At 33.4% G+C, this 26,649-nt stretch overlaps 2 protein-coding genes across 2 annotated transcripts in view; one reads left to right on the top strand and one right to left on the bottom strand.

The window, feature by feature from the left end:
• LOC113522009 (putative phosphatidate phosphatase) overlaps positions 1-9,495 on the bottom strand; it is a 95,172-nt gene extending 85,677 nt beyond the window's left edge. The window contains exon 1 of the mRNA XM_052899810.1: positions 9,263-9,495. Coding sequence (XP_052755770.1) covers positions 9,263-9,362 — 100 coding nt within the window. The 5' untranslated portion in view covers positions 9,363-9,495. The remainder of the gene's footprint in view (positions 1-9,262) is intronic.
• A 10,958-nt stretch (positions 9,496-20,453) lies between these two features.
• On the top strand, positions 20,454-22,756 carry LOC113522054 (forkhead box protein D3-like). The gene has a single exon (XM_026907734.3). It carries the CDS (start codon positions 20,527-20,529, stop codon positions 21,421-21,423), a length of 897 nt encoding a protein of 298 aa, XP_026763535.1. The 5' UTR covers positions 20,454-20,526; the 3' UTR covers positions 21,424-22,756.
• The last annotated feature ends 3,893 nt before the right edge of the window (positions 22,757-26,649 follow it).

Below are 26,649 nucleotides of genomic sequence, written 5' to 3'. Positions count from 1 at the left end.
TACAATGTGGATATCCACTATGAAATTATTTTCCGTAGATTTCACGAGAAAGAAAGATTTAAATGGTTCGCCATAAGGAAATGTATTTTTTATAACGTTTAGAATAGCAAGCAAGGTAACTGTGTCGCCACATATGTATATTGCAGTGCCTATGGTACCTTACAACGCGTTGTCATTCGTAAGTATTAAGTTATGCCTCTGTACCCTGTAAATAAAATTTCATTTTAAGGTTTGATTGTATCAACAAGTTGCTTAGATGATAGAGCTGGGAGGTGGTCATATAACTTTGTAATTAACAATCGAGTTTGAGATTGTTTAATGAGTGCTTATGACTTATTGATATTGACCAGAGTTTAATCGAACATGTCTTTTTTTATACCACAAAGGTGGCAAACAAGCATACAGCCCGTCTCATGGTAAACAGTCACTGTAGCCTGCCACGTATGAATGCCTGCAACACCAGGGGTGTCACATGCGCGTTGCCCACTCTGAAGAAATCTGAATACAGGGTGTATTCAGATTTCTTCAGATTTCTTTATTATTATTATATACCTTTTATTCTTTTATTTAAGTCGAAGTATTCTCATAAACTAATTAGAAGTTATCGAACCTAGACACAGTGAGTAGTAGCCAGACTACGCCAAACAATAGTACTATTTATGGAACAATTACCGGTTTGTATTTACGAGCGTTCTAGGGTTAAAACATAATAGACGCAAATTATCAACGTTCCTGTTTCACTTCACGCTTATAAAGTTTAAACAAACACGGTTTAATATTTCTTGGTGCCATTACAATTTAAGCTTGTACAAGCTTTTACAAAGAACTTCGCACGTTTTATCGCCATTATATCGATTGTTCGAGATAGAGTACCCATGTATAGCCTATGTACTTCTTCATCCCAAATAGTATGCGTATGCCAATCTTTATTACTATAATAATTATAATGACAATTACACGGCACTATAATTTACTATTTCGTTTATTATAGTAAATCTAAACAGTACTATTAGTAAAATATATTGCAGTGCATTTGCCAAGTCATTATAATTATTATAGTTATAAAGATGTCTAATATTGATACGGTCACTATAAATGTCGGTAGGTAATTTATTAGACAATAATTTATAACAATGTTGTTGAACAGGTACTTTCATAGACACTAACTAAAATAGCTTACATATTTTTACATGAAATCTCACAAGTTTTTGTAGTGGACTGAACTGCGTTGAGGGACTTGGCATTCTTTTTATATTTTATGTTTCTAATGGGATATTATTATACTATGCAAACATAAAATAGCGTGTACATCTTATTATGAATGGTGTGTGGGTGGCACCACTGATATGAAGGGTTTCTAGGTCGCCTTCCTGTACGCGAAGGCCTCTGATAATAAGTTACGAGACGACATTTTTACGCGCTGTCCGAAACATAAAGTAAGTGATAATATTTTTTTTACGATTAACAATAGACAACTTTATTAAATTTTATGTATAAGCACGATGGATGCGTTACAATGTTGTTAAACAAATACCATTTGCACGTAATTTCACACGCGTGGATTAAGAATTATAGACCGTTTCCATATGTCGTATTAAAATAAAACACACATCAGGTTTTAAGTTAAATCAGCCCCCCTAGACAAATAGCAAGCGAATCCATCGATGGAATCGTTATCGCTAGCGAATCCATGAGTTGGAATGAGACATCCGATGTTGCTATCTCATTCTGTCTCACGGACTCGCTAGCGATGTCGATTCTATCGATGAATTCGCTTACTACTTGTCTAGAGGGCCAGGAATTCTCAGAGTGGTCGATATTAACCACTCTGACCTTTAGACCTTTGGGAAAACTGATTTTGGGGGTCGACGAGTTCTAAAAATGGATTCGTATTAATTAACACGAGTTCGTATAAGAAACTTTCAAGGTACTGTATAAGTTGTTACGTGTATCAACTTGCTATAAGAATGCTGAAAAAATAATTACCTACTTAAGTATTTTTATGTAATTTGCATTAATAAGTATTAAAAATATTTGATATTTATAGAATTTTATCTTTATTTATTTTGTTAAATTTTGATGAGAATATAATGTCTAATTTATTCACTTAACCGATCGCAAAATTTTTTAATTAATAAGTATTTTGTATCAATATGAAAAAAAAAATAGAGATAGGATTTTTAAAATAATTTGGCTAAGGGTGTCTGAGGTGTCAGTTCATTTTAGAAAATTAGATTCTTGCCACAAAATAGTTTGGGCAAGTTATGAGTTAGACCTTCAGTAAAAAAAACTGTGAAAGCGTATTCTTAGTGCAAGTTTTGCGTGACATTGGAACAAACATACAGACAGATAATTAGCCAGATAGCTATTCTCAAAAATAAGGCCTTGGCTTCTAATGCTCTTACTAAAACTTCTCATATATTTTTTTCTTAAATATCTTCTATAGACACCATCTAGTTACGACTTTATTATACGTATGTACTCATATTATAGTTTTACATTAACCTAATGTCGAAAAATTAAATTGAGCGGTCGAAGCACCTGCGGTATCGAACACGACGGATATAGTATCTGATAGGTAAGATACAAACATTGATCCCCCACGTGGGAATTCAAAGGAGCCGACACTTGACATTGACAAATATTATAAAAAGAAAGTGCGCAGATAGGTTACATTATTCTGCCTACAAGGTCGATTGTGCCCGTGAGAAATCTTATATATTACCTACTAGTGAACGGCCTTAGGTTCAAACTTTTTTTTTAAATAACCTACAACCCACGTTACTCGCTGATAACGTAGTTTTCTTTAAGTCAAAAGATTTTTATAATAAATATTTTTTGAGTTTAACCATTGCAAAGAAAAAAATCTGTCTTCTTTATAATATTTATAAATTTATAAAGAAAAATGACACTATACACAGTAGTTCATCTGAAATCTTCAGTAGATGATATAACACGATGAGTGACATATTCACTAACAGTGCGACATCACACGCGGATATAAAAAACTGATAGTGGGACGCAAATATTGGTTAAAACGTAAAGTAGATGCCGCCACCGCCAACGATGCTTAGTGTTCAGCAGCGTCAAAGATTATGATCCGAAAATGTTTATAGAATGCCATGTTATCTTATCTACATATATGCTACTTTTATTCAATATTCAAATCTGAAGTAGATCGATACAGGTGGTTTACAGTTATTTTTTTAAACAATCTATGACAGAGGTTTATGTTTTACAGTAAACAATGCAGTTATTTGCGAAAATGATAAAGACTTAAAAAGGATTTGTATATAATTATTATGCGATATCAACCAATTTCACACAATTTCTTTTTTCAATTTTACACATTTCGTTATGGCGAAATTGTATTCTTAAAAATAAAAACTTAAATATGAAGTTAATCATAGAAGATTTATTTATATAATTACTTGATTGGTAAAAATAACAAGAAAAAGTATACGGTTTAAACTTAACTGACTATGACTTAACGAAATCATAGAGGAATAGTCTAACTTAATATGCGAATGAGTAAAGAAATTAATTAACTTTAATTAAATTTCCGATAAAAAATCTAATAACCAATTAGAATGTAATCGACGGATACCTTATATTTTATTAAAGATAAGCCTCAATTTATGTAAATACATAAGAATTGAGTTAAAATTATCGACTTAAACTTTGTAAGTTATTAGCCATAAATTACACATTATTTCAATAAATATACCATAACATTAAAAATCATTTAACATATGATATTTATGGTGGTAATAACCATACCATTAATATTGTAATTTCAACAACATGTCAAACGAAAATGTAAATTTAATTTCATTAAAAATTCTACGAAATGAACTATATTGTCTAAATATCTCTTCTTATAATGTTTTACTTTTATGCTAGAGTGAAGAGGCGTGATAATGATGATGATAATATATATCAGGTGAGACTGTGGTTAAATAATTTTAAATTTTACAATAAAAGATGACGATTATTACAGCTTCATCAAAACACTAAATCCAATTAGACGACAATCTAAATCGGTATAAAAATTTTGTTTTAGACTTTCTTATGTAAAGTAGAATGGCAAACAAGCTGACTGTAATTTTTAGAATGAATACATTTTCTTACACAACAGGCATCTTTGTTAGCAATGATATATAATTGAATTTTGCAATATTTTGCTCCTCTGTTATTTTGCTAGTCTTTGCTCGTGTCTTCGGCCACTAAAGTAACATTCTGTGTTAATTATTGTAACATGTTTGTACCATAAAGATAAGTCAGAGTGTCCATGGCAAAGCTTATAGCACTTAAAGACTAATACTTAAAACTTAAGTGCGCTATGTGATCCATTGATAAACAGCGATTTAGAGGATGCTTCTGTAAGAAAGTTTATAGAACATTTTGCAAAGTTTGCTGATAATTTTTCATCTCAAGTTGAATAAAAATTTTTAGCCAAAACTAAATAGGTATATTTTTTATTTAAGGTTTCTATAACGAGCAAATTGTTGACGAAATAACATAAGTTTATAGCTTCTATAATATAATAGTGGGGTCAATTGTAAAATGTCTGCCACTTCTGAATATCTGAAATTCAAAACAAAAGTTCAACACTCTATAAACTAACATTAATTTAATTTCAAATATTTTCGATATAAATGTATTATAAGTTTTGTTCAAAATTGTCTTTAGCTTAATGATTTTACTGTAAATACCAAAATGACACTTGAATTTTACAGACATAAAATAGACCTTCAGAAATAAAATATTGGGGCATAGATACTTAAAATAAATGAAAGGGCGATTTTGCTGTACGTTTGAGGTCGTTACTTCATATAGTGGCGGTCTTTCCACGCTGCGTTTGCATGAACGAGGCCATCACTTCAGAAAAGTTATTGTTACGCATTGGTTATCGGTTTTTCGAACTAAATGGATGGGCTATTCTTTACTACTTTACTTTTTCTAGAGCTATCCTCATAGAACTGACATTTTATGAAAATTAATATCCATATATGTTTTAAATTATACATAGAAGTAAAAAATATTACTAATCTAACACTTGCATTTTGGAGAACATGATAAAATATCAGATATTCCGATTTGCTCAGCATGATTATTAGATATATCAGAATAAAAATTAGGCAGATTGTGTTTTATAGAGAAAACTGATCTTACTAACGTCACAAAATTGTAACTAGACAACATATACAACATTTAACAAAAAATTATGTGAGGGTTCTTAATAATATATATATATATATATATATATATATATATATATACATATATAATAGAAGCCGAATTTTGTCTGTATGTCTAAATAGTACGAGGTTTTTACAGTTATGTTCCTGAAAGTCTACCTTAAAATCTGGAGTATGTTGTATCTTAAAATATCATCTAGAAATGGCAAATTTAATTGGCTTACCTATTTATGAAATTCACGCGTACCGGGCAAAGTGCTAGTATCCTATATACGTTTACTATAGATGTAATACGAAGGAAGTTCGTGGCACAGCAATAAATATTTAAATATCTTTGATTTTTTATATACAAAACATAGAAGCAATTACTTCAGTTACTCTTAAAAAAACTGACAAGATTACAAATTCCATTGCGACTTAAATATATTTAAATTCATTTTTAATGCAACGTCGTCCTGTCACACCGACGCGTAAAAGGCTGCTTAACGGATACGCTTAATCGGACAGGTTGTCGGATGTTTTGACACGAGCTCAATTACCTGCCGGCCTCCGGCCCTCGCTGGGCGCGAGCGCTCACATCCGTTGATGTGACTGGGATAATTCCTGGGTTACGGGACGGTGTGAATGCACTTCTGTGTACGTTCTCAAGATAAAATTTAATAAATGCGGGGATTATTTGAGAGTATGTACCCGAGGGAGACTTTGTACAAAAGTCGTTTGCTTGAGCACCTCTGTCCAATTCGTGTTTCTACCGTGAAACAGTTGTGTTTGCATAGCTGTTTCGATTTGAAGGGTGGGATATGACAGTGAATTTACAGGGTACAGAGGAATAACACCTGAGTCCTCAGAAATGACAACGCATGGGGGGGTATCATGGGCGAAACAGTATACTCTCTTATGTCTATGGTACTGCTCATGTCTATAGGAGACTGTTACCACTTTCCATCAGATGGGCTGTCAGCTTGTTTGCCATTCTAAGTTGCAATAAAAAAATAGCTTTTCTCTTGCTCGCAACTTATTATGGTTGAAGAACAATTCGATAACATCAAATTTCAATATACTAAAAGCACAAAAAAAAAAACATAAGTGAGACCGCCTTCTTTTTTTAAGTCAGTTGTAAACACGAGAGGCGTCTAGGTGTACGCAGCATGAGATGGAAGGGCAGCAGGACGTCATATACATATTAAGTGGATTTTAAAACTTACAAATTGCTTTTTTGTGAATAAATAATGATATAAAATTTGTTTCAATTTCAATCGAAGCATTCAGTATTTTATTGTTTGTTTCTTTTGTGAGAGATATAGTATGTACCTATTATTTGAATAAAAACTGATGTTAGTATATCTATTGGTATCTAACCATATCAGGTCTACCTCCATGCGGTTCTCCCTAGAAAACATGGTAATTAATTCTTGTCGAATTCGTAACAATGAGTCAAATGACCTACTTTCATGTTCATCTATCATTTCTCACTGGTGCTACGCCAATGTCAACCGATAGCACAGGAGGGGGTTTGCTACCATTAAAAAATATACTTTATCAGGTCAATCTATATGCGGTCCCCCCTTGAAACCATCATGGTTCATTTCCCCAGAATTCGTCACAATGGACCTACTAAGCTGATTTCGTCACTTATCGTTCAGCCCTCACTAGTACCTCTCCATCGCAGCCATTACATTGCCGAATAACGCAGGTGGAGTAACTATCCCGTTTTGAGGTTTGACAGCCTCATTGCTAACAATATACCCTCGTGGAAACCATCGTGGTTAATTTTTGTTAAATTTATCACATATGGACTAACTGATTCACTTTACCCTCACCCATCATCAATCACTGATGCCCCACCAATGTACACCAATAGTACAGATGGGGTTACTATTCCAATAACATCCATTAAAAAAAATTCGCTGCCATACAAGAATGTATTATTAAATGGTGAAAAATAATTAAATATTAATAATATTAACATTGGTAATCAACACAACAAATTGACAATTGAATGTTTCCAAGTAATATGAATGAGAGAACCGGACAGGGTCATTGCTGAATGCACGCATGTGAGTGCATCAATGCACCCACTGTGTGCATGGGAGCTTTGTCAGTACAACATGCAAGTGCTAATTGTATATATTAATACCTATTTTTAAACTATATTAAGTTTCCAATCAACTTCAAAAAGAGGGTTCTCAATTTAGTTTAATTTTTTTTTATATTTATTACCTCATAACTCTGTTGGATATAAACTTATTTGGATTTTTTTTTTATTTATCTGTGACCATATACTTACAGAGTGGTTCCATAGAAATTTTATCAAAATAAATTCAGTAGTTTAGTTTTAAAATCAAACAAACTGGGTTTGCCACAATTGAAGAAAAATTTTTTTGTGGAACGTAATCTTAAGTTTTACAGAAGAACTGTTATTATTACTTTAAAATAATATATTATGACAATAATATCATCATCACCATTTCAGCCGTTAATGTTACTAGAAAGGAGACTTTGTACATAAGTTGTTTGCTTGGGCACTTCTGTCCCATTTGTGTTTCTATCATGAAGCACTTGTGTTTGGATAGCTGTGTTCCAGTTTGAAGGGTGGGATATGGCAGTGAATTTACAGGGTACAGAGGAATAACACTCGAGTCTTCAGGAATGGCAACACATGGAGGTACCATGGGTTAAACAGTATACTCTATTATGTTCATGGTACTGCTCAGGTCTATAGGCGACGGTTACCACTTTCCATAAGGTGGAAAGTCAGCTTGTTTGCCATTCTAAGTTGCATAAAAAAACTGTCCAGTGCTGAATGTAACCCTTAATAGGTATTTAATACTGGTTGTATGATACAAAAAACTTACAAGTAGGTGGGACTTAATTACTTGCAATTAATATATCCTAATATTATAAAAGTGAAAGGGAGTTAGTTAGTTCATTGACCTCTTGGCACCTTAACAGCTTAATTGATTGTCACAAAATATATGGGATAGGGAATCACTTAATTTTTTTTTATTTTAATCAGTTAACATATTCCAGCCAATATGTATGTTTCTTAATTAATCATTGTATTAAAATTTAACATGTGTTTTTTTAAAGTGTAATATGTTTTAAGAGAAATGACATACTGAATGAAAAGAATATTAATTATATTTTTTTCAGTAATATATATATATATATATATATATATATATATATATATATATATATATATATATATATATATTAACAATTTTTAGTTGTATTTATTACTTATTTAATTAACTTAAATTAATTTAATTAACTAATTAAGTAAGTACTTAATTCTTACTTTTATTAAGAATATAACTGGAAGAGAGTTAGTTATGTTCATATTTGAACATAGTTAAAATTTTCATAGGGAGTAAAAACCATTTCATTAAGTTTTCTTTACTTAAATTTTTTTTTAATTATTATTAAAACAATATTTTTATTATTGTCATAATCAAATCTTGGTAACCAATAGTTTTTTTCATGTTCATGTTGATAAAAATAATAATTCTTTTAAATTAACTCGAAAAGGTTTATTATTTGTGTTGTGTATATTATGTATATTATGTGTATGGTATGTAGTATATTAATCAATTTTGAAATATATTGATTCTTTTAATCAATATCAAAATGATAATGAGGATGACTTATTTAATACAAATACTTATAAAAATATTATACAGTATATTACACAAAAAATAAAAGCTATGTAGGTAACTATTTCAGTTTTAATTACGTATCTAGTGCAATAAAATGTAAACAAATTCTTGGGTCAGTTATTAATCTTTAATTATTAGCAATCTTATTTGATATAAAGTATGCCTGTAATATTTTGATACTACTCAGTTTACTCAAAAAATATATGTCATTTCGTAGCTGTCCAAGTCGTACCTACCTCAAAAATAGTAGTTATTTCAGGATACCTATTGGATGTTTAGCTGTTTACTAAATGAATAACTAACTGTCAATTAATATGATAATACTATTCAATACTAATAATCAGAGTATTACACAAACATTACAATTCGAATATATTTTGTCTGCAAAAATTTCAGACTCACCGCAAAACAGAATGCAGAAATCCATAGTGATTTTTCGCAAAAGAAACTTGGAATTGCGGTCCATCGTTGACAGATTGTGATGGTGAGAGTTTCTTTCCATTATAAAAAGAAATTAAATTTACATACACTTGCACAGTTCTTGCGTTGTTACGAAATAATGTCAAAATCGTAAAATTTTGTGAACACCCAACATAACACGTCAAATAAGAAGCGCATGCGCGCGCAGACTGCTGGTTTTGGTTGGCTTAGTAACTCGACGGCGCAATGCCGGCGCCGGCATCGATATTATCTGTCACTGTCATTGTCAAATTACGGCGGATAATTTGACAGTAGCGGTAGCGTTTACAAAGTTTACTAATTACAAATTAACGTTGCTTTAATAACAATAATTTGGAATATTATATTACAAAAATAAATAAACTTTCTTCCACGCACAACCTTTCTTTGGAATCATTGATTTAAAGGTAGTTCGTCGAAGAAAGTGCCTTAATAAATGCACGGTTGAGGACCACCACTCATCCACATGGTTGGGATGGAATGTTAATTTTTTTCTTATATCTTTACAAAATATTTATATCAAAATCACCTATATATGTATTTTGCCAGAAGTGTATAACCAAGATCAACTTGTAATTGAAAATTATAAATAAACTGTTTTACCCGCGATTTCGTCTGTGTGTCCGAGCTAAGTTCATTTATTTATTTATTTGTTATAAGTTACAACAACAGTTTGCAAACAGAAATGAACCATTAAAAAGAAAACGATACAAAAATTTATCAATACGCAGTTTGCCAACCTTACATTATAAACATTTTTTTTTATACAATTTAGAATGGCAAATAAGCTGACGGCCTATCTGATGGAAAGTGGTAACCGTCGCCTATAGACATGAGTAGTACCATGGACATAACAGAGTATACTGTTTCGCCCATGATACACCCCATGCGTTGCCATTCCTGAGGACTCAGATGTTATTCCTCTGTACCCAGTAAATTCACGCCTTATCCCACTCTTCAAACCGAAACACAGCCATGCAAACACAACTGTTTCATGGTTGAAACACGAATGGGACAGAGGTACTCGAGCAATCGACTTTTGTACAGTCTCCCTCTGGTAAACATCATTTAACAGTAAGTTAGAAATAAGCGTTATAACATTTTTATAGATGTACATTACATTACTGATTACAGTTATGATCCAAACTTATTTTATCTCAAAACCAACGACCACTTAAACCCAATAGCAATTTGATGAAAGATATCGTATTTTTCGCTAATTTTGTTATACGATTGACACATCTGATGAATCGGATTATTATGTGAGATATTATTATTGGTAGATGGAATACTAAACAGCCGAGGGTGTCTTAAAGAGTGCTTACATGCAATCAAGTTCAGAGAAGCTGTTGATTCATTCATTCATTTACTAGAGCAAAAAGCCTATGCCTATCTCCATTCCCTAAAGTATACTAAAACTTCGTCATGATTGTTTAAGCCGTCAAAGAGCTAAAAACTAACAAATAAATAAAAAAAGCAATCTAACTTTACTTTCTTTTTTATTTATTAAAATTTATCAACCGACTTCAAAAAGAAGAACGTTCTTAATATGGTTTGTTATTTTTACGTTTATTATTTCATAACTCCGTCAGTTATAAACCGATTTGGAAAATCTTTTTTTATCTGAAAGTATAATTTAGATTAACAGACTTGGTTTTACATAATCTTAAATTATTATGGATAAGAACTGAACACTCAAGATCCATTTGATCACACATTTACGTAATTTAAATTCATCGAATATTTACATAGCTCCACACACTGGCAATGTGACTATTATTATTACTAAGCCTTCAAACCTCAAACCGTATTGAAGATGACAATAGGATCTTTTTTCATTCCGTCAGTGCACTATAGTTTTTTTTTAAAGCAAAGGAATGCCGCCCGTTCGGTTATAATCGGTAGCTATTCAGTTGACACCTGTGGACTGGATTTGTTGCCTGTTTACCTTTCCGTTTTTGAAGTAATTAATTTCTTTTCTTTAGTGGAATGCCGCTTGCTGAAGCCGCTTATTTATTTTATTAACGATCTATAGATTTCAAAGCTAACATCATAATGATCGTAACAGATTATTTAAATTTTCTAGTAGAGGACAGACGACTTTGTAAGTCCGTGACGAAGCCTATTTTGTTACTTCGTTATTATTCAAAGATGTTACTAATACTGAATGGTATTCATATTTATTTCAAATGGGAATATAATAGACAATTATTAAGGAACATAGTTATTAGTAATCAATACCTAGATAATTAATAATGTAATTAAGTATTTTTGGATGAAAATGGAATGAGGGACGTCATATGCGTTATTTAGTATATATAGGTTGGCGGGGTACCAATGATAGGTGAGGATCAAAGCAGGTCAGTTGACTTATTGTGACTATTTCAACAAGACTTACGTACTCCCTCATCTTTCGTAGTTTCATCGTTGTTGGGATTTTATTTAAATCCGTTTAAGCGTGTTTAAGTAACAAACAATCAAAAATATTTACAATTTTTTACATTATATTTAGGATAATATTATAATCAAGTGTATTTCTACTAATGTAAAATGAAAAAGATTTCCTAATATTGCCTTTATAGAGGAGCACTTTGTCTAATACTATGTTCAGTATCTTTAATTTTTAACCGTTTTTTAAAAAGAAGGTTCTCAATTCGGTTGTATTGTTTTTTATAATGTTCGTAACACACAAACAGATTTGTAATATTCTTTATTTTTTTTATAAAGGATTATTATTAGTTTTATATCGGTCTCAAAGAATTTTAAGAAAATTAATCAAGTAGTTTGGGTTTTGAATGAAAGTAACTAGTCACGTTTAAAGTTGATGTTCTTTTGTGTGAAGTAAATTCTTCTTGTATTCAAAATTTAATATTTAATTTTTATTTGTAGTAGCGCCCTCTGTTCAAATAATTCTAAAACTTTTTACAATGCCATCTATTGTTACCAGCATACTTTGTGTAAGAACATAATTTAACATTATTTATGTAGAGGGCGTAGTAATTTACAAAAGTTATGAGTTTGGATACGTTACATAACAGATGTCGTTAAAGTCAGTAGTAATCATTCGTGAAATTGCTCACCGACTCAAATTCTTAATATTTTTTAAATATATGGCCAAAAATAAAAGATAGAGAGATAGATACTCTTTATTGATTTTTCCATAAGATTACAATAGTAAACTTATTATAATATACATAATATATATTTTTAATACTTAAGTTAATATTTAAGTGCTCATATATAAATAATATTAATAAAAAATAATAAAAATAATGATGAAATGATGATCTCTCGGAATGTCGGTATGTAGATGCACATATTAGCTGCAATTTAACCACCTTATCAAGTTAACTTCCACGTAGTTCCCCTGAAAACCAATGTGGTTAATTCTTGTCAAATTCGTCACGATGGGCTAAATGGCTGCCTTCATCTTTACCTATTATCTTTCACTGATATTCTGCCAGCGTTTACTACAAAACATAAACTTTCTAAATAATGAAAAACTCATCATCTAAGTGGTAACCATTTTTATATACTCTACCATTCTTACCACTCCTAATGCGTTTCTATTCTTAAGAAAATTTGATCGAAGATATTATTATTATTTAAATTTCTAGAAAATTTACGTCTCCCCTCTTAGGAGAGGAGATGGCAAACTAACCCCCGGCAGAAGTCGGCCGGGGTTCAGGGCCCAGGGAGAGAAACCGGCGCACAATGCGGGCAGAATCTAAGAGCACCGCTTTCTGCATCTTTCCCGGGAGTGCGCCGCCTCGGAATCCCAACCGTCTGAGATGTTGTTTCAGACTGGTTGGAATAAGACCGTTCACCGACAAAATAATTGGAATGATTTCGGTGGACGTCATCCCCCATATTTCGGTCACCTCGTGAGCCAGGTCGAGATATTTTCTCTTTTTCTCGGTTTCGGCTTTCACGAGGTTCTCGTTATGCGGTATGGTGACATCCACCAAAAACACCCTCGAGAGTGCCCGATCTATCACCACGATATCAGATTTGTTCGCAAGAACTGTCCCGTCTGTAATGATGGATCGGTCCCAGTAGAGCCTGACGCTGTCGCTTTCAAGGACCGGCAGGGGCTCGTACTTATAGTACGGCAACCTCTCATTCCCGAAGCCGTACTTCAGAGCTAACTATATTATTATTATAAATTATTTTGTACAAATATGCAACAGGCTAGTTTAACTCTTCAGAATTTCTTTCCAACAAACTCAGAGTGGAAAGAAATAATAATTACCAGCACAGGTAATGTGTTTATAAAAAAATAAAGAAACAGTATGGTTGTGTTGTTTCTACTAAGAAATGACACTAACTTAAGAAATATGTCAAAAGAAATTTGCTCTCCCATTAATTAGACACATTAAAAATTAGGCGAGAAAACGTTAATTTTTTTAATATTTTTTTATGCAACTTAGAATGGCAAACAAGTTGACGGCCTACTTGATGGACAGTGATAACCGTCCCCTATAGACATAAACAGTACAGTATGATAGATATCTCTCATGCGTTGCCGTTCCTGAGGACAAAGGTATTATGCCTCTGTACCCCAAACGGAAACACAGCCATAAAAACACAACTGCTTCACGGTAGAAACACAACTGGAATAGAGGTACCCAAGCAATCGACTTTTGTACAAAGTCTCCCTCTGGTAATTCTGTATGGACAGCAGTGTCTCTCTTTAAACATCACCAAATCATTGCGGTTGTAAACTTGCCTACCAAGCGTGGCAAAACCTGGTACCCGCCATCAGAGGGAGGCCTATGTTCAGCACTGGACAGTTAATGACTGATACGTTGATGATGATTAAATCAGTAATACATAATTTATTGCCGTTAGGAAATTATCTCTGGCCTATTCGTGTTCCTTCCGCTAAGCAGTTATACTTGTATGGTTGTGTTTCGGTGGAGGTTTCAGTTTGAAGAATGGGATATGGCATTAAAATTACAATACAATACGGGGGATTTTTTCTACTATCTACTATTATTATAGTATTATAAGGTGTATTTATACTATTGTACTACTCGTGTGAGGGTTACATCTTTTGGTATTAAGAGTTTTTACGCCTTTAAACACGAAGGTCTCCGATGTGGTTGATCGGAAAACTGCTTTCCGCGCCCTTTGAAATTACTTCGCCTGCGGTATCGGTATACGGAAGGATAATTACCAGAGGGAGACTTTCTAAAAAAGTCGACTGCTTGGGTACCTCTGTCTCATTCGTGTTTCAACCGTGAAACAGTTGTGTTTGCATGGCTGTGTTTCGGTTTGAGGGGTGGGATATGGCGTGAATTTACTGGGTACAGAGGAATAACACCTGAGTCCTCAGGAATGGTAATGCATGGGGGGTATCATGGGCGAAACAGTATACTCTGTTATGTCCATGGTACTGCTCATGTCTATAGGCGACGGTTACCACTTTCTATCAGGTGGGCCGTCAGCTTGTTTGCCATTCTAAATTGTATAAGTTGTATAAAATAAAAAAAAACAAAATAATAGATAACAATGAAGCAGGTCAGTTCGCCCATCATGACGAATTCAACAATAAATCAATTAGGATGGTTTCCAAAGGGAACTGCGTGGTGATTGACGTGATAGAGTACCTATATTGCTAACAATGGGATTGCTAATCTCCATTAGTAACAATCATTTCTCCCCCCGTCCTCTGCAGTAACAAGCAAGTAGCGTTGCCAACCGTTCCGTGTTTCACGTAATGTCTCGTATTTCTTACATAAATTTCGATGTTCCGCCGGGACGGGTCATGACCCATATTTACGATTCGTATGATGCGATTCGTAAACTTGATTGATATAAGTAATAAATGCGCGCCGAATTTAATTAAAACCGTGTTGATAACAATTTTTAACTACGATTTTGATCGTTTATTTTTATAATATACAATAAAATACAAAATGGCATATTGAGTGAATTAAAATCTGTAACAAAGTATAGTTTTAAGTCTAAATGAAACGAAATATAAAAAAAATGCAGTATATTTTTATGTTACGGATGAAAAAAATACCTAAATCCTTTTACATTCTTGTCTATTTATTTATTTATTTAAATATTTATTTATTTCCTTTTACACTGAAAAAAAAAATGTTGGCAATCCTAGAAGCAAGTAACAACCATTTCTAAATAGACTAATCATTGATTTGAAAAAGTTCAGATGATTAGGCTAAAATTTGATAAAAGGATCTCTGGACAGCAGTCAATTATTATGCGACTTAACTCGGATTTCAAATACCTAAATGATATCTAAAGCTGGTGGGTTAAGGCTAGTATTATTTGTGCACCATGTATGTTATGTTTTGTATATAAATCTTATAGACTCTTTCTCCTTTCGGGTTCTTAAGGTTGACTGGAAGAAATCCCTTTTAAGGAATAAGTCCGCCTGTGTACATTTTGGCTTTAACCTAATATCTATACTATAAGTGAATGTACAAAAGCATATAAATAAATATAATTGCCCTCTACATGAACCCTCTACATTTATATAGTTTATTACATGATAAAATATGTAGTGAAGATAAAATTAGACTCTGTAAAGTATGAATATTAATTTCATATTAAAAATTATATAAAAATATAAATTATATAAAGTAAAATTTTGCTCTAAATTAAAATCTGCTCTTCGTTTGGTCCTTATAACAGAAAAACGATCATATTCGTAGGAGACGACTACATCATTTCACGTCACATTCTATTTTAATTGAAAAAAATCTTTTTAGGTATTAGTGTCATATCCCTCAAGGCCGGAATAAACCAATTGACGATTGAACAACGAGGCGTAACCGAGTTTTTCCCAAGTGATTTTAAAAGGTTGTTAATTACTAATTTTGCAGACATTTTTATACTTTTCTTCAATTTACGAGGAAATGATAAATTAACTGTGACACTTAACACAATATATTAATATTTAAATGTTATTAAAAGTGAAATTGCCAATTAGACAACTGTAATTCGATTACTTTTACTAAATAAACTTTAATTATTTGAAACTAAATGCTATTTTTTAATAAACTAAAAATGGTATTTGGTCAGCCGCGAGTTTTCGTGTCGTAAACATCGTTATCAATTGCGCTGTCACTAGTAATTATTTAAATCGCATAAAACATTCAATTTTGAGTACTTATCATATACCAAATTAAACGTAATTACACGGACTAAATAAACGTTAAAATAATTTAGTGTTGTAAATTATATTAAACCTAATAAAAGTGATTTTATTTTAAACTAAAAACGTTAACGGTCAAAAAGTGAAATTCGTGACCTTGCTTACCTCTTTCAGCGGTCTCGGTCAGCTGGTGGCACTTGCTCTCTCGCACTAACTCGCGTGTGCATCAAAAAGTAAATGCAAAGTTTTAGTATCTACGTATTTATTTTTATATCCTATATATATAGAACTAGAATAAAGGTCTCAAAACAGGCCTATGATAACAAAAAACATATATTTACTTAAAAAAATCATCCTTAAGAAATTTATAAAAACTTATATTCGGAACATAGCATTATATGGGTGGGAAACATGGACAATGACGCAGAAGAAAAGAAAGATGCTCGAGGCATTCGAAATATGGACATGAAGGAGAATGGAAGTCCTGAAAAGAGTGAACGAGATAAGAACATTAATTAAAATAATAGAGAATAGAAGAGGCAAAACGCTGGACCACCTTATACGACATGACGATTTTTTTAAGAGCATAATAGAAGGAAAAATAGAGGGCAATAGAGGAAGAGGAAGACCGAGGAATAACTACATGGGACAGATAAAGAAAACACTAGGTGTCATATCGTATAGGGAGATCAAGGATATGGCCTGGGATAGAGCTGGCTGGAGGAAGATGCTTGAATTAGTTGCACCGACAAGAGGAAACTCTTAAATGAAAAGAATACTGATATAGATGTGAAAGTGAGTTTGTTTGATTCTTTGTTATCTTATAGCGCCTTAACAGCTTAATTAATACTTATTATATGGAATGGAGAAGGATATGGCTACCATTTATCCCGGTCAGTAAACATATGCCGTGTGGTTCCGGCATAGAATAGGCCACCCCTTCCTTTCTAGTTGGTGTCGTAAGAGGTGACTAAGGGAGAGCGAGGGACGGACAGCAGCGCCCCTCTTAAAACATCTCTAAAGCCTAACTGCGGTTGCCAATCCGCTTGCCAAGTGTGGCAACTACTGGCAAAAACGCCAAAGGGAAAGGCTTATGTTCAACAGTAAGTATACCCTTTCAAATTTGTTTACAACCGACGAAGTTATAAGGTAACAAATATTAAAAAAAAAAACTGAAACGGTGGATAAAAGAGTGAACACCTGTACTTATAAACATAGCTATATAAATAAAGAGACGACTTGCTTTTCTTTTACGTATAAAATTATGCCTAGCCATCGAAGTAGGTAGTATATAGACCTTTATAATATTTATACAATGGTCATTGAAACAGAGGTGTACCTATTTAAAAAGCGAAACTCCACACGAATACAAGAATACGTACGTACCTACATACACAATAACAAATCCATTCTGAACAATCGCTTGAAATTTTCCTACAACAAACAACCGCCGCGAATTCCTTCATTACAACGAACAATGCCTACAGACGGCTACATACAAATAACTCCCTTCCAATTTAAATAACAAGCTCGCAAAGCTGAAAAACAACCCGTAACCGAAGTTGGGAATAAATTAGCAACCCCCCACAACCCCCCTTTACCCAATGTGTACATTGTGCAAAATATTATTTGCCTTGCCAGACAATAATAGGATCTAATGCCACGCCCTGACATGTTAGCTTTGGGGGAACTCCGCCCAGAGGAAGCGTGCTCACCATTGGCCGAGCACGTCTTCCGTCTCTATCGCGGTTATGTTGCGTCACACTCGCACGTGTAGCTTTTCCCTCGACGCCCGAGGGGTAAATGTTATGCTAGGAAACATATACGAGGGTTTTCTACAGTCCCGCTTGCATTGTCAAGCCATATCAAGTAATATTTTTTACGCGAATTTTATTCGAAGACGTTTACCTGAATGGAGTGCTAGAATTCGCTTTATGAGATTTCTTCCAATAGTACCGCGAGTCCTTTAGCTTGGGATTAAAGGATCGCGTATATATCTCTGTAAACAGTTTCCTTTGCGCGTTCTGTTGAATCATTTATTACGCTTCCTTTTCAGATATGAGATTTTTACAAATAATAAATCTATTCAGCACATTGTTGGCATTGTATAGGTTAGATTTACTTATATATTTTTTTATTTATACATTACATGTCTAGGTAATACATTTTTTTATGAATGATATATCTAATGTTATGATCTAGATACGTAATAATTTTTTCTGATAAAATTCAGGGTAGAATAGGTACATTGAATATTATAATTGTTAACTCTTGTATGTCTGTTGATTATATTATTATCTACTAAATATCTTTTAAATTGAATATTTATACATTTAACATAATTTAATAATATCAATTGTATTGTTTATCTATATTCAAGAAATTCGCAAATTATTTTTACATTTCAAGAAATCATTGTTTTACAAAAGAGAATCTTTTAATTATCCTAACTGATATTACCTTATAAAATACAAGAGTTTGTTTGTTCCTTTGGGGCTTTAGTGATAGAATCAATCCCTAATAAATTATATACATGAGTAGGTTTTTTATATTACCTTAATATGTTTACTGACCAAAATAAAATGTGCCCTATATTCTTCTCCATCCCATATAATACGTGTATACCATTTTTCATAGCGTTTCATTAAGTCATTAAAGTTCTATAAGGTAACAAACTCAGTTTTACAATTTTAATACTTTTTTTATATTGGTTAAATAATCATGCAAGCAAAGTGCGGGTAAAAACTAGTGTAAAATAATTGGATATTTTCCATTGTATTATGAAAGATTATCGTCTGATTTGGAGAGATCCAAAGGGATTTTCATCATCCAAAAATATCTACGATATAAACCGCATTATTCATAAAAACTAAATTCTTCTGTTACAAACACTTCTGTAATTTGTGTTTCAAATATTTTATTCTTTTAATTGGTTATTTTTTTGATAAATTGCCAGTATAACTTTTCAACACGAACCGGCGTTTTCTTTTCTACAATCAGTTCACAATACCTTCTAAAAATCTATTTTAACTATTACACTGTTTTATCACTTGTCAAAAGAGACAAAAGGTTTAATAGTTAAAATAGGTTTATGACAGGTTTAAGGTTAGCCATAAGTTAAAGGGCATAAGGTCTACGAAAATCGTAGCCAAGTAGCCAAAATTTAAAACAGTTTTCAATACACAGAAATTTGTTATATATACATATAAATTTTTGTTTGTGGCTTCACTAATATCTGTGTTTTGAGAATTATTAGATTACTGCAAAATTAAAAATATTTTGTTATTTTTGAAATAGATACAAAAGCAAATTTAATGTTATGTAGAATACCGTAACTTAGAATTGTTTTAATAACTTTATCAAAATATATGACAAATTCCCTTAGTATAAGTACCTATATCTATAATATTTATTGTAATTGTAATTCTTGTAACTGTTTACATTTATAATAAGTTTACTATTGTAATCTTTTGGAGGAAACGATAAAGAGTACCTATCTATCTATTTGTTTTATTTATATGCAATTGTACATTCACTTTCAGGTGTACTTATTTGTATTGGTTGTTTACGAGTATGATGGCTTAATTTTTTTTTATTTATCAATAAGTAAAATAGTAATAATATTATATGTAATAAATCATTCTTGAACACCCATTATAAATAATACAACATAAACATAACTATGTATATAAAATACTTGTATTTACTTATAAAGTATTCAGTTAAAAATTTAATACGCATAGTATAGTATACACAAAATATTTTTAATATAATACATAAATAGAAATGAAATCGTGTTCAAATAACTACAACAACAAAGTTAAATGTATAAGTAGCGAGTGGACTAATAATAATTATTAGTCGATGGCCTGAAATTCATGCACAAAGCTCCGACCCGCAGTAATAATAACGACAATTGTTGTGTTTACTGGAACGTAAACGCTGCCTGGGGCGGGGGGGCCACCCCCAGGGCGGCGTGGGGCGGAGTCAGCCGGGGCAGAGCCTCCGGCGAGATGGGGCTCCGCCGCAGTCCGCGCCGCGCCACGCGCCCACACGCACCACTGTCATGTGACCGTACAGTATGGAAGATTGTGATCTTACCCAATACCGCGATATGATCATCGAAGGTGATTTACCACTGGACTTGCGACCGCCGCCGAGGCTTTATTTACCCCATTACCTCCGCGACGATAACCCCGAGTACCCACAGGACGACACGTATGTATCCGTCGACGAAGACACCCCTGAAGTGCCGCCGCCGTCCAGTGACTCTGACAGATACGAAGCGTCAAGTCCTAGTGACACCAAGTCTAGTTCACCGAAGAAGCCCAAAATCAAGTCGTCCTCACAACTCATTAAACCGCCTTATTCTTACATTGCTCTTATCACAATGGCCATCCTACAGTCCCCACACAAGAAACTCACGCTCAGCGGTATATGTGAATTTATCATGACCAGATTTCCTTACTACAGAGAGAAGTTCCCGGCCTGGCAGAATTCGATCAGGCACAATTTAAGTCTTAATGATTGTTTTATAAAGATCCCTAGGGAGCCTGGAAATCCAGGTAAAGGCAATTATTGGACTTTAGATCCCTTAGCCGAGGATATGTTTGATAATGGAAGTTTTCTGAGGCGTCGGAAGAGGTATAAAAGACCGGCGCCGTCGCTACAGCACGCGCATGCTGTGGTCGCGATGTTGGCGAGGGAGGCCTACGCCCCGCTGCTTCCTCTACCGTGTTACCTTCCCCCGGCTCCTATCTTAACGCTTCCACGCCCTCCGCCAGCCACGTTACGTCCTGTACCGCTGCCTCCGAGAGTTGCAGAAACGACAGAGCCTAGAGGGAAAAGATCAAGGAACGGATTCTCTATCGAATCCATAATTGGACCTCAGGATGCGTCTGCAGTATCGGAGCCAAGGAGAAGCGCATTCTCCCCGCTGCATCAGGGGTCGGGGCCGCCGGATGATTGGGCAAGGTGAATGTATCTGAGCGGGTGTACATCCAGTCCACCCCCGTTCTGAAGCTTGCTACCGGACCACGTGCTAAGCCTCGCTCGATTGACTGACTGATTTGTGACGCAACTGATGAACTGACGGTGTTTTAGTGTATATTGTACGATATTGTGTAGATATTTTGCGAAGATTAAGACGGGTATTATTAGAGCTTCAGCCAAATATTGAATAGTGGTAGGATTGAATTGACCAAAGTATTTTAAAGTTACCAAACAGTTTCTATAAAGCTTTTCAGTGCCGAAAAGTAAGTATTGATGATAACTATATTTCTTTTGTGATTTATATAATAATTGTGCACATTTTTTAAAATATTGTGTTCATGATATAATTATCGCATTCCTAATTTAATAATATTAATTAAATGCATACTTTTAAAATAAGGGTTACGTCCGTAAATTAGATGTAAGATTTCAACGTGCCAAATATGTTGTTTTGCTACTTTTTAGAAAAACATTTAGGTATTCTTTTAATAAATTTTTATTTTGTACCTCGTTTCTTTTTAATAGGTATTACAAAATCTATTAAACATTAATAAGTCTAGATTCCATTTTTAAACATTAATTTGAATTTGAATTAAACAAAAAAAAAGTATTTTAAAGAAACAACTTCATATCTTGTAAACTCGCTTCCACATTATATTTATAATTAATATTTGAATTATATAATATATGTTACATTTTAAATAAAAAAATAAGTTATTGGAATATGATTTTTATATTTTAATAATATTTCTATAACAAATAAAACAGTTAATCATTGATAGGTAATGTTTTTGCAGCTTTTGTTAAGCTGAACATATTTTGTATACGTACAAGAAACTAAATTAATTTCATAAGAACAAAAATGCCTTTTTAATTTTTCCATAAAATAAAAAAAAAAACAGTAGGTATTACAATCGGTCTACGATTTAAATCGTTTCGAAGTTTTTAGCGAAAATGATTTTATTAAAAAGTAGCAATAATTACAATATGTCTAGTCATTTTATGTACAAAGTAGCGTCGAATATTATATTAATTAATATGTAAATATTTTCTTAACTTTTTATTGTAAGTAGATAAGCAATAATTTGTCTAGTTGTAGATTTATTGGAATAGATATTATAAGAATGAAAATTACCATTGAAACAATCGTAAATACGCGATTTGTACGAAATATGATGTAAAATGCACTGCAAAAAATACTTTTAAAAATGTCACTACTGTAGTATATTTTTGTGTATATCTAACTTACGTACTGTAAGATAATGAACTAAGTATAAAATATTGCGAATCATTATATTAATTTTATTTCACATTCTAATACTAGTTATTACCTGCAAATTCGCACGCATGACCGCGATATATTGATTGATCGGTATAAAAAGTAGCCTATGGTAAAATATTAAAGTATAAAATATATATATTGTAAATATATATATCGACAAGAAGATACTCTTAAATATGAAGATAAAAGTATGTTTTTTACATAAAATAATGCTAAGCGTAGCAACTACTGGCAAAACTCCCTTATCGGGGAAGCCTTTGCAGCAATGGACAGTTACCGGCTGATACCATTAAATAAATAATAATAATATAATAAAAATAATATATATTAAAATAAATAAATAATTTTAATAAACAACAGATTATTCGCAGATCGTCGAATTGTATAGAAAAAAAAAATCAGGAAAAGGCGAAAAAAATCCTGTTTGTCAAAATCTTCTTGTACAAATGTTTGTTTGTGCTTCGCAATGAAAACGGCACTTTCTGTCATCACAAAATCGAGACATATTGCCAATTTTGTATACAAGTAGCCTTATGGGTATTCTATAGGTAAATATATGGCGGGCATACTACGCTCTGATTTCAATACAATAATATTTTCAGGGTGCTGTTACGGTTGCCACGTTTCTGCAGTGCGCCCCTAATATTTGGTGCAGAATTGACGGATGAATTATAGATCATAGGTATATAAAAACATCGCCTCTTTGTTGCACCGACGGCGTGGTATAAGTAACAGTATTTTGAAGGCAACACGCATCAGGCAAGGCATTTGATAGCCGATCTACTCTGTTTGGGTCAATATTATTATGGAAACCAAAAAAAAAATATTATTTTTGTTTTACTGACATATTTTAAAATCAATACAAATAACGAACATGGTTATTTTGAAATAAAAATTTATATTATTATTAATATGGGACTAACACGACAGTAAGGGGGGGGGGGGGAAAGGGATTGTTAGAAATAGAGACTGAGAATTCCATTGCTAGCAATATACCCAACCAGGTTCTCCCTGGAAACTATCATGGTTAATTCTTGATGAATTCATCATGATAGACTAACTGGCCTGTTTTCATTCTCATCTATCACCCTTCACTGTTTCTCCGTTAGCGTATACCGTAAGCGGAAGCGGGGTTACCATACCATTTTCACGCATCAAAAAAAAAAAACACGACAGTAAAACTATAAATTGAAAAAAATATCAAAATGCTGGAAGTCGCTTGTTTTTTAATGTTTAAAAAAAATAGGAAGTCCTCTATTCGGTTGTATTTTTATCATTGTTTGTAACCTCAGGATATGCATCATATAATGTATAAACTTATCTGTTTTTTTTTTTAATTATTTTATTAAAATAGATTCCCCCTTCTTTTCCCGTGGATGTCGTAAGAGGTGACAAAGGGAGGTCGAGAGATATGCAGCAGCGTTACTCTTAAAACATCTCCATAGCCTAACTGCGGTTGCCAAGCCGCCTGCCAAGCGTGGCATCTACTGGCAAAATCTTTCCAAGGGTAAGCCTCTTACGTTCAGCAGTGGACAGTTAAAGGCTGATATGATGAGAATGATAACTCGTACTTTTATATTAAATTAATTAGATAAAAAAAAACTCTAGTATAAAAGTTTATTTAAATAAAAATTATTTATATTCCTATTTACTCATGTGCCATATAAGGTGAGTAAAGTGTGTTAACGTTGTCTATTCCCTGAACAATATACCACTCAATCCACAGAATTTTGTAAAATAATTGCACCTATTTTTTTTCAATGAATGATAATGGAATGGTAACCCTGCCCGCGCTATCGGTATACGCTGGCGGGGCACCAGTGAGGGATGATAAGTGAGGATGACAGGGCAGTTCAGTTAGCTTACCATGATGGATTACCACTTGAAATTCAGCACGATGGTTTCCAGGGGGGACCACGTGAAGGCCGACCTGATAGGGTATTTTGCTAGTAATGGGACTGATGGTCCGTATTACTAACAATCCCTTTCCCCCCAATTGCACCTATTATCTTGTCTTACTAAAACACCTACGGACAAACGCAGTATAGGATGACCTCCACTAGATAAGATGACGACCTTAAGTTTATTGCAGGATGTCAGTGGACGCTGGTGGCTCAGGACCTTTTTCATGGCAGTCTATGAGGCAGACCTATCTTTGGCAATGGACAGACAACGGCTGATATAATGATGATGAAGGTGATAACTAGAGCACCTGTAATATGAAGAAATAGAAAACACACAACGATTTTTTGCAGTGAAGAAACTTAAGTTAACTTTCCTCAGGAATGGCAACGCATGGATGGTATCATGGCCAAAACAGTATACTCTGTTATATCCATGGTACTGCTCATATCTATAGGCGACGGTTACCACTTTCCATCAGGTGAAGCGTCAGCTTGTATGCCATTCTAAGTTGTGTAAAAAAATAAAATAAAAAAAAAACTGTCAGCAAGCGTCATAAATCACAACGGAAAAATTTACTAACAACAGAGCTAGTAGCGAACGTAATCTTTTAAGAAACTAACATGCTACCTCTAAGTTCACCTGTTCCTAACACATAAGACAAACACACACACATCGTGTGCGGCTCGGGACGTTAAACCAACACCGGGCTCCTGGATTACCCGACTTATCACCGAGCTGATACGCCGCGAATTACGTCACGCGTCTCTCCGAATAGACTACGGGTGGTCCTGCTTGTTTATGGAACGGCGTTTGTGGAGAGAATCTATTTTTAGACCATGTTTATATTGCAAAACGTGGACAAATATTCAGTTAAGTCATATTGAGTACTAGCCGTTTCCCGCGGCGTTGCCTGCCTTTATATAGTTCCCGTATATCATTTAGAACTCTTCATGAATCCAGTTTTATATTGTATTATATACTTAAATGATAATTACCTTCTTAATACCATCATAAAGTTTTAGCCAATTTAACTGATCGGTTATTTTATAACATTTTATATATGATTCTTTAGATAGATAGATATAACTGTTTTATTTATGAATCGATTGAAATAAAATAAACACTAAATATTAAGTACAGCAAACCGCAACACACTAGTGAAAACCGTATTCAAATCGGTTAAGCCGTTTCTGAGATTAGCGTGCACAAAGGAAAAACAGACAAAAATTTTAAAATTGTTTTGGGTTCTATTGCGTTCATACCCCAAACCCCCCCCCCCCCCCGCCCCTATAATAGTTTTTCTTATAAATCTTCTATATACACACAGCGATCAGTTGTGATTTTATTATATATATATATATTGATTGATATGTGGATATGGTGGTGAACGAGTCCATCGATAGAGTTAAAATCGCTAGCGAGTCAGTGTTGCCGAATCTGAGTTTTAATTTCTATCTATCTATCCCTAGCCTATCTATGGTATATCTATAGCCTATCTCTTAAATTAAAATTCCAATTTGATATCCTAGTGAACTCTTTATCATAGGAATCAATATGAAATAACCAGCTGCAGCGTCCCTTTTAAATAAAATGATATTTTAAGAGGGACGCTGCTGTTAATCTCTCGATCATTAGGTTGTCCAAGTCGCCTCTTACGACACTGAAGGTAAAGAAAGAAATGACTCACAATATAGGAGACTGTAGTTCTCAGTAATACTAGGACAATGAACTGAGGGTAGCAAATGGCTAAGGCTTTAGTCTTAGAAGAGATTTTGCCTCACTCTGCCTGTTCTACTGCTTGTACAACGGATTGTGTTCAGAGAAATTGTTCAATACGATGCCCACGGCCACTTTCTACCATCGTACGACTCGCCATCAACAGGGAGTTCACCCTCATACCCTACAGCCTAAATCTTCGCGTACAACGCGGTTTCAGAGATGTTTTCTCTAACGAACGCTCAGATTATGGATCGAGTTCCCTGCCGAGGTTTTTCCAAGAGACTACAGCATGGGGTTCTTCAAAAG

This window comes from Galleria mellonella, unplaced genomic scaffold, assembly GCF_026898425.1.
Source record: "Galleria mellonella isolate WM207_F2 unplaced genomic scaffold, CSIRO_AGI_GalMel_v1 utg63, whole genome shotgun sequence".
In the NCBI taxonomy this organism is placed as follows: Eukaryota; Metazoa; Arthropoda; class Insecta; order Lepidoptera; family Pyralidae; genus Galleria; species Galleria mellonella.
This window is presented reverse-complemented; position numbering and strand designations above follow the sequence as displayed.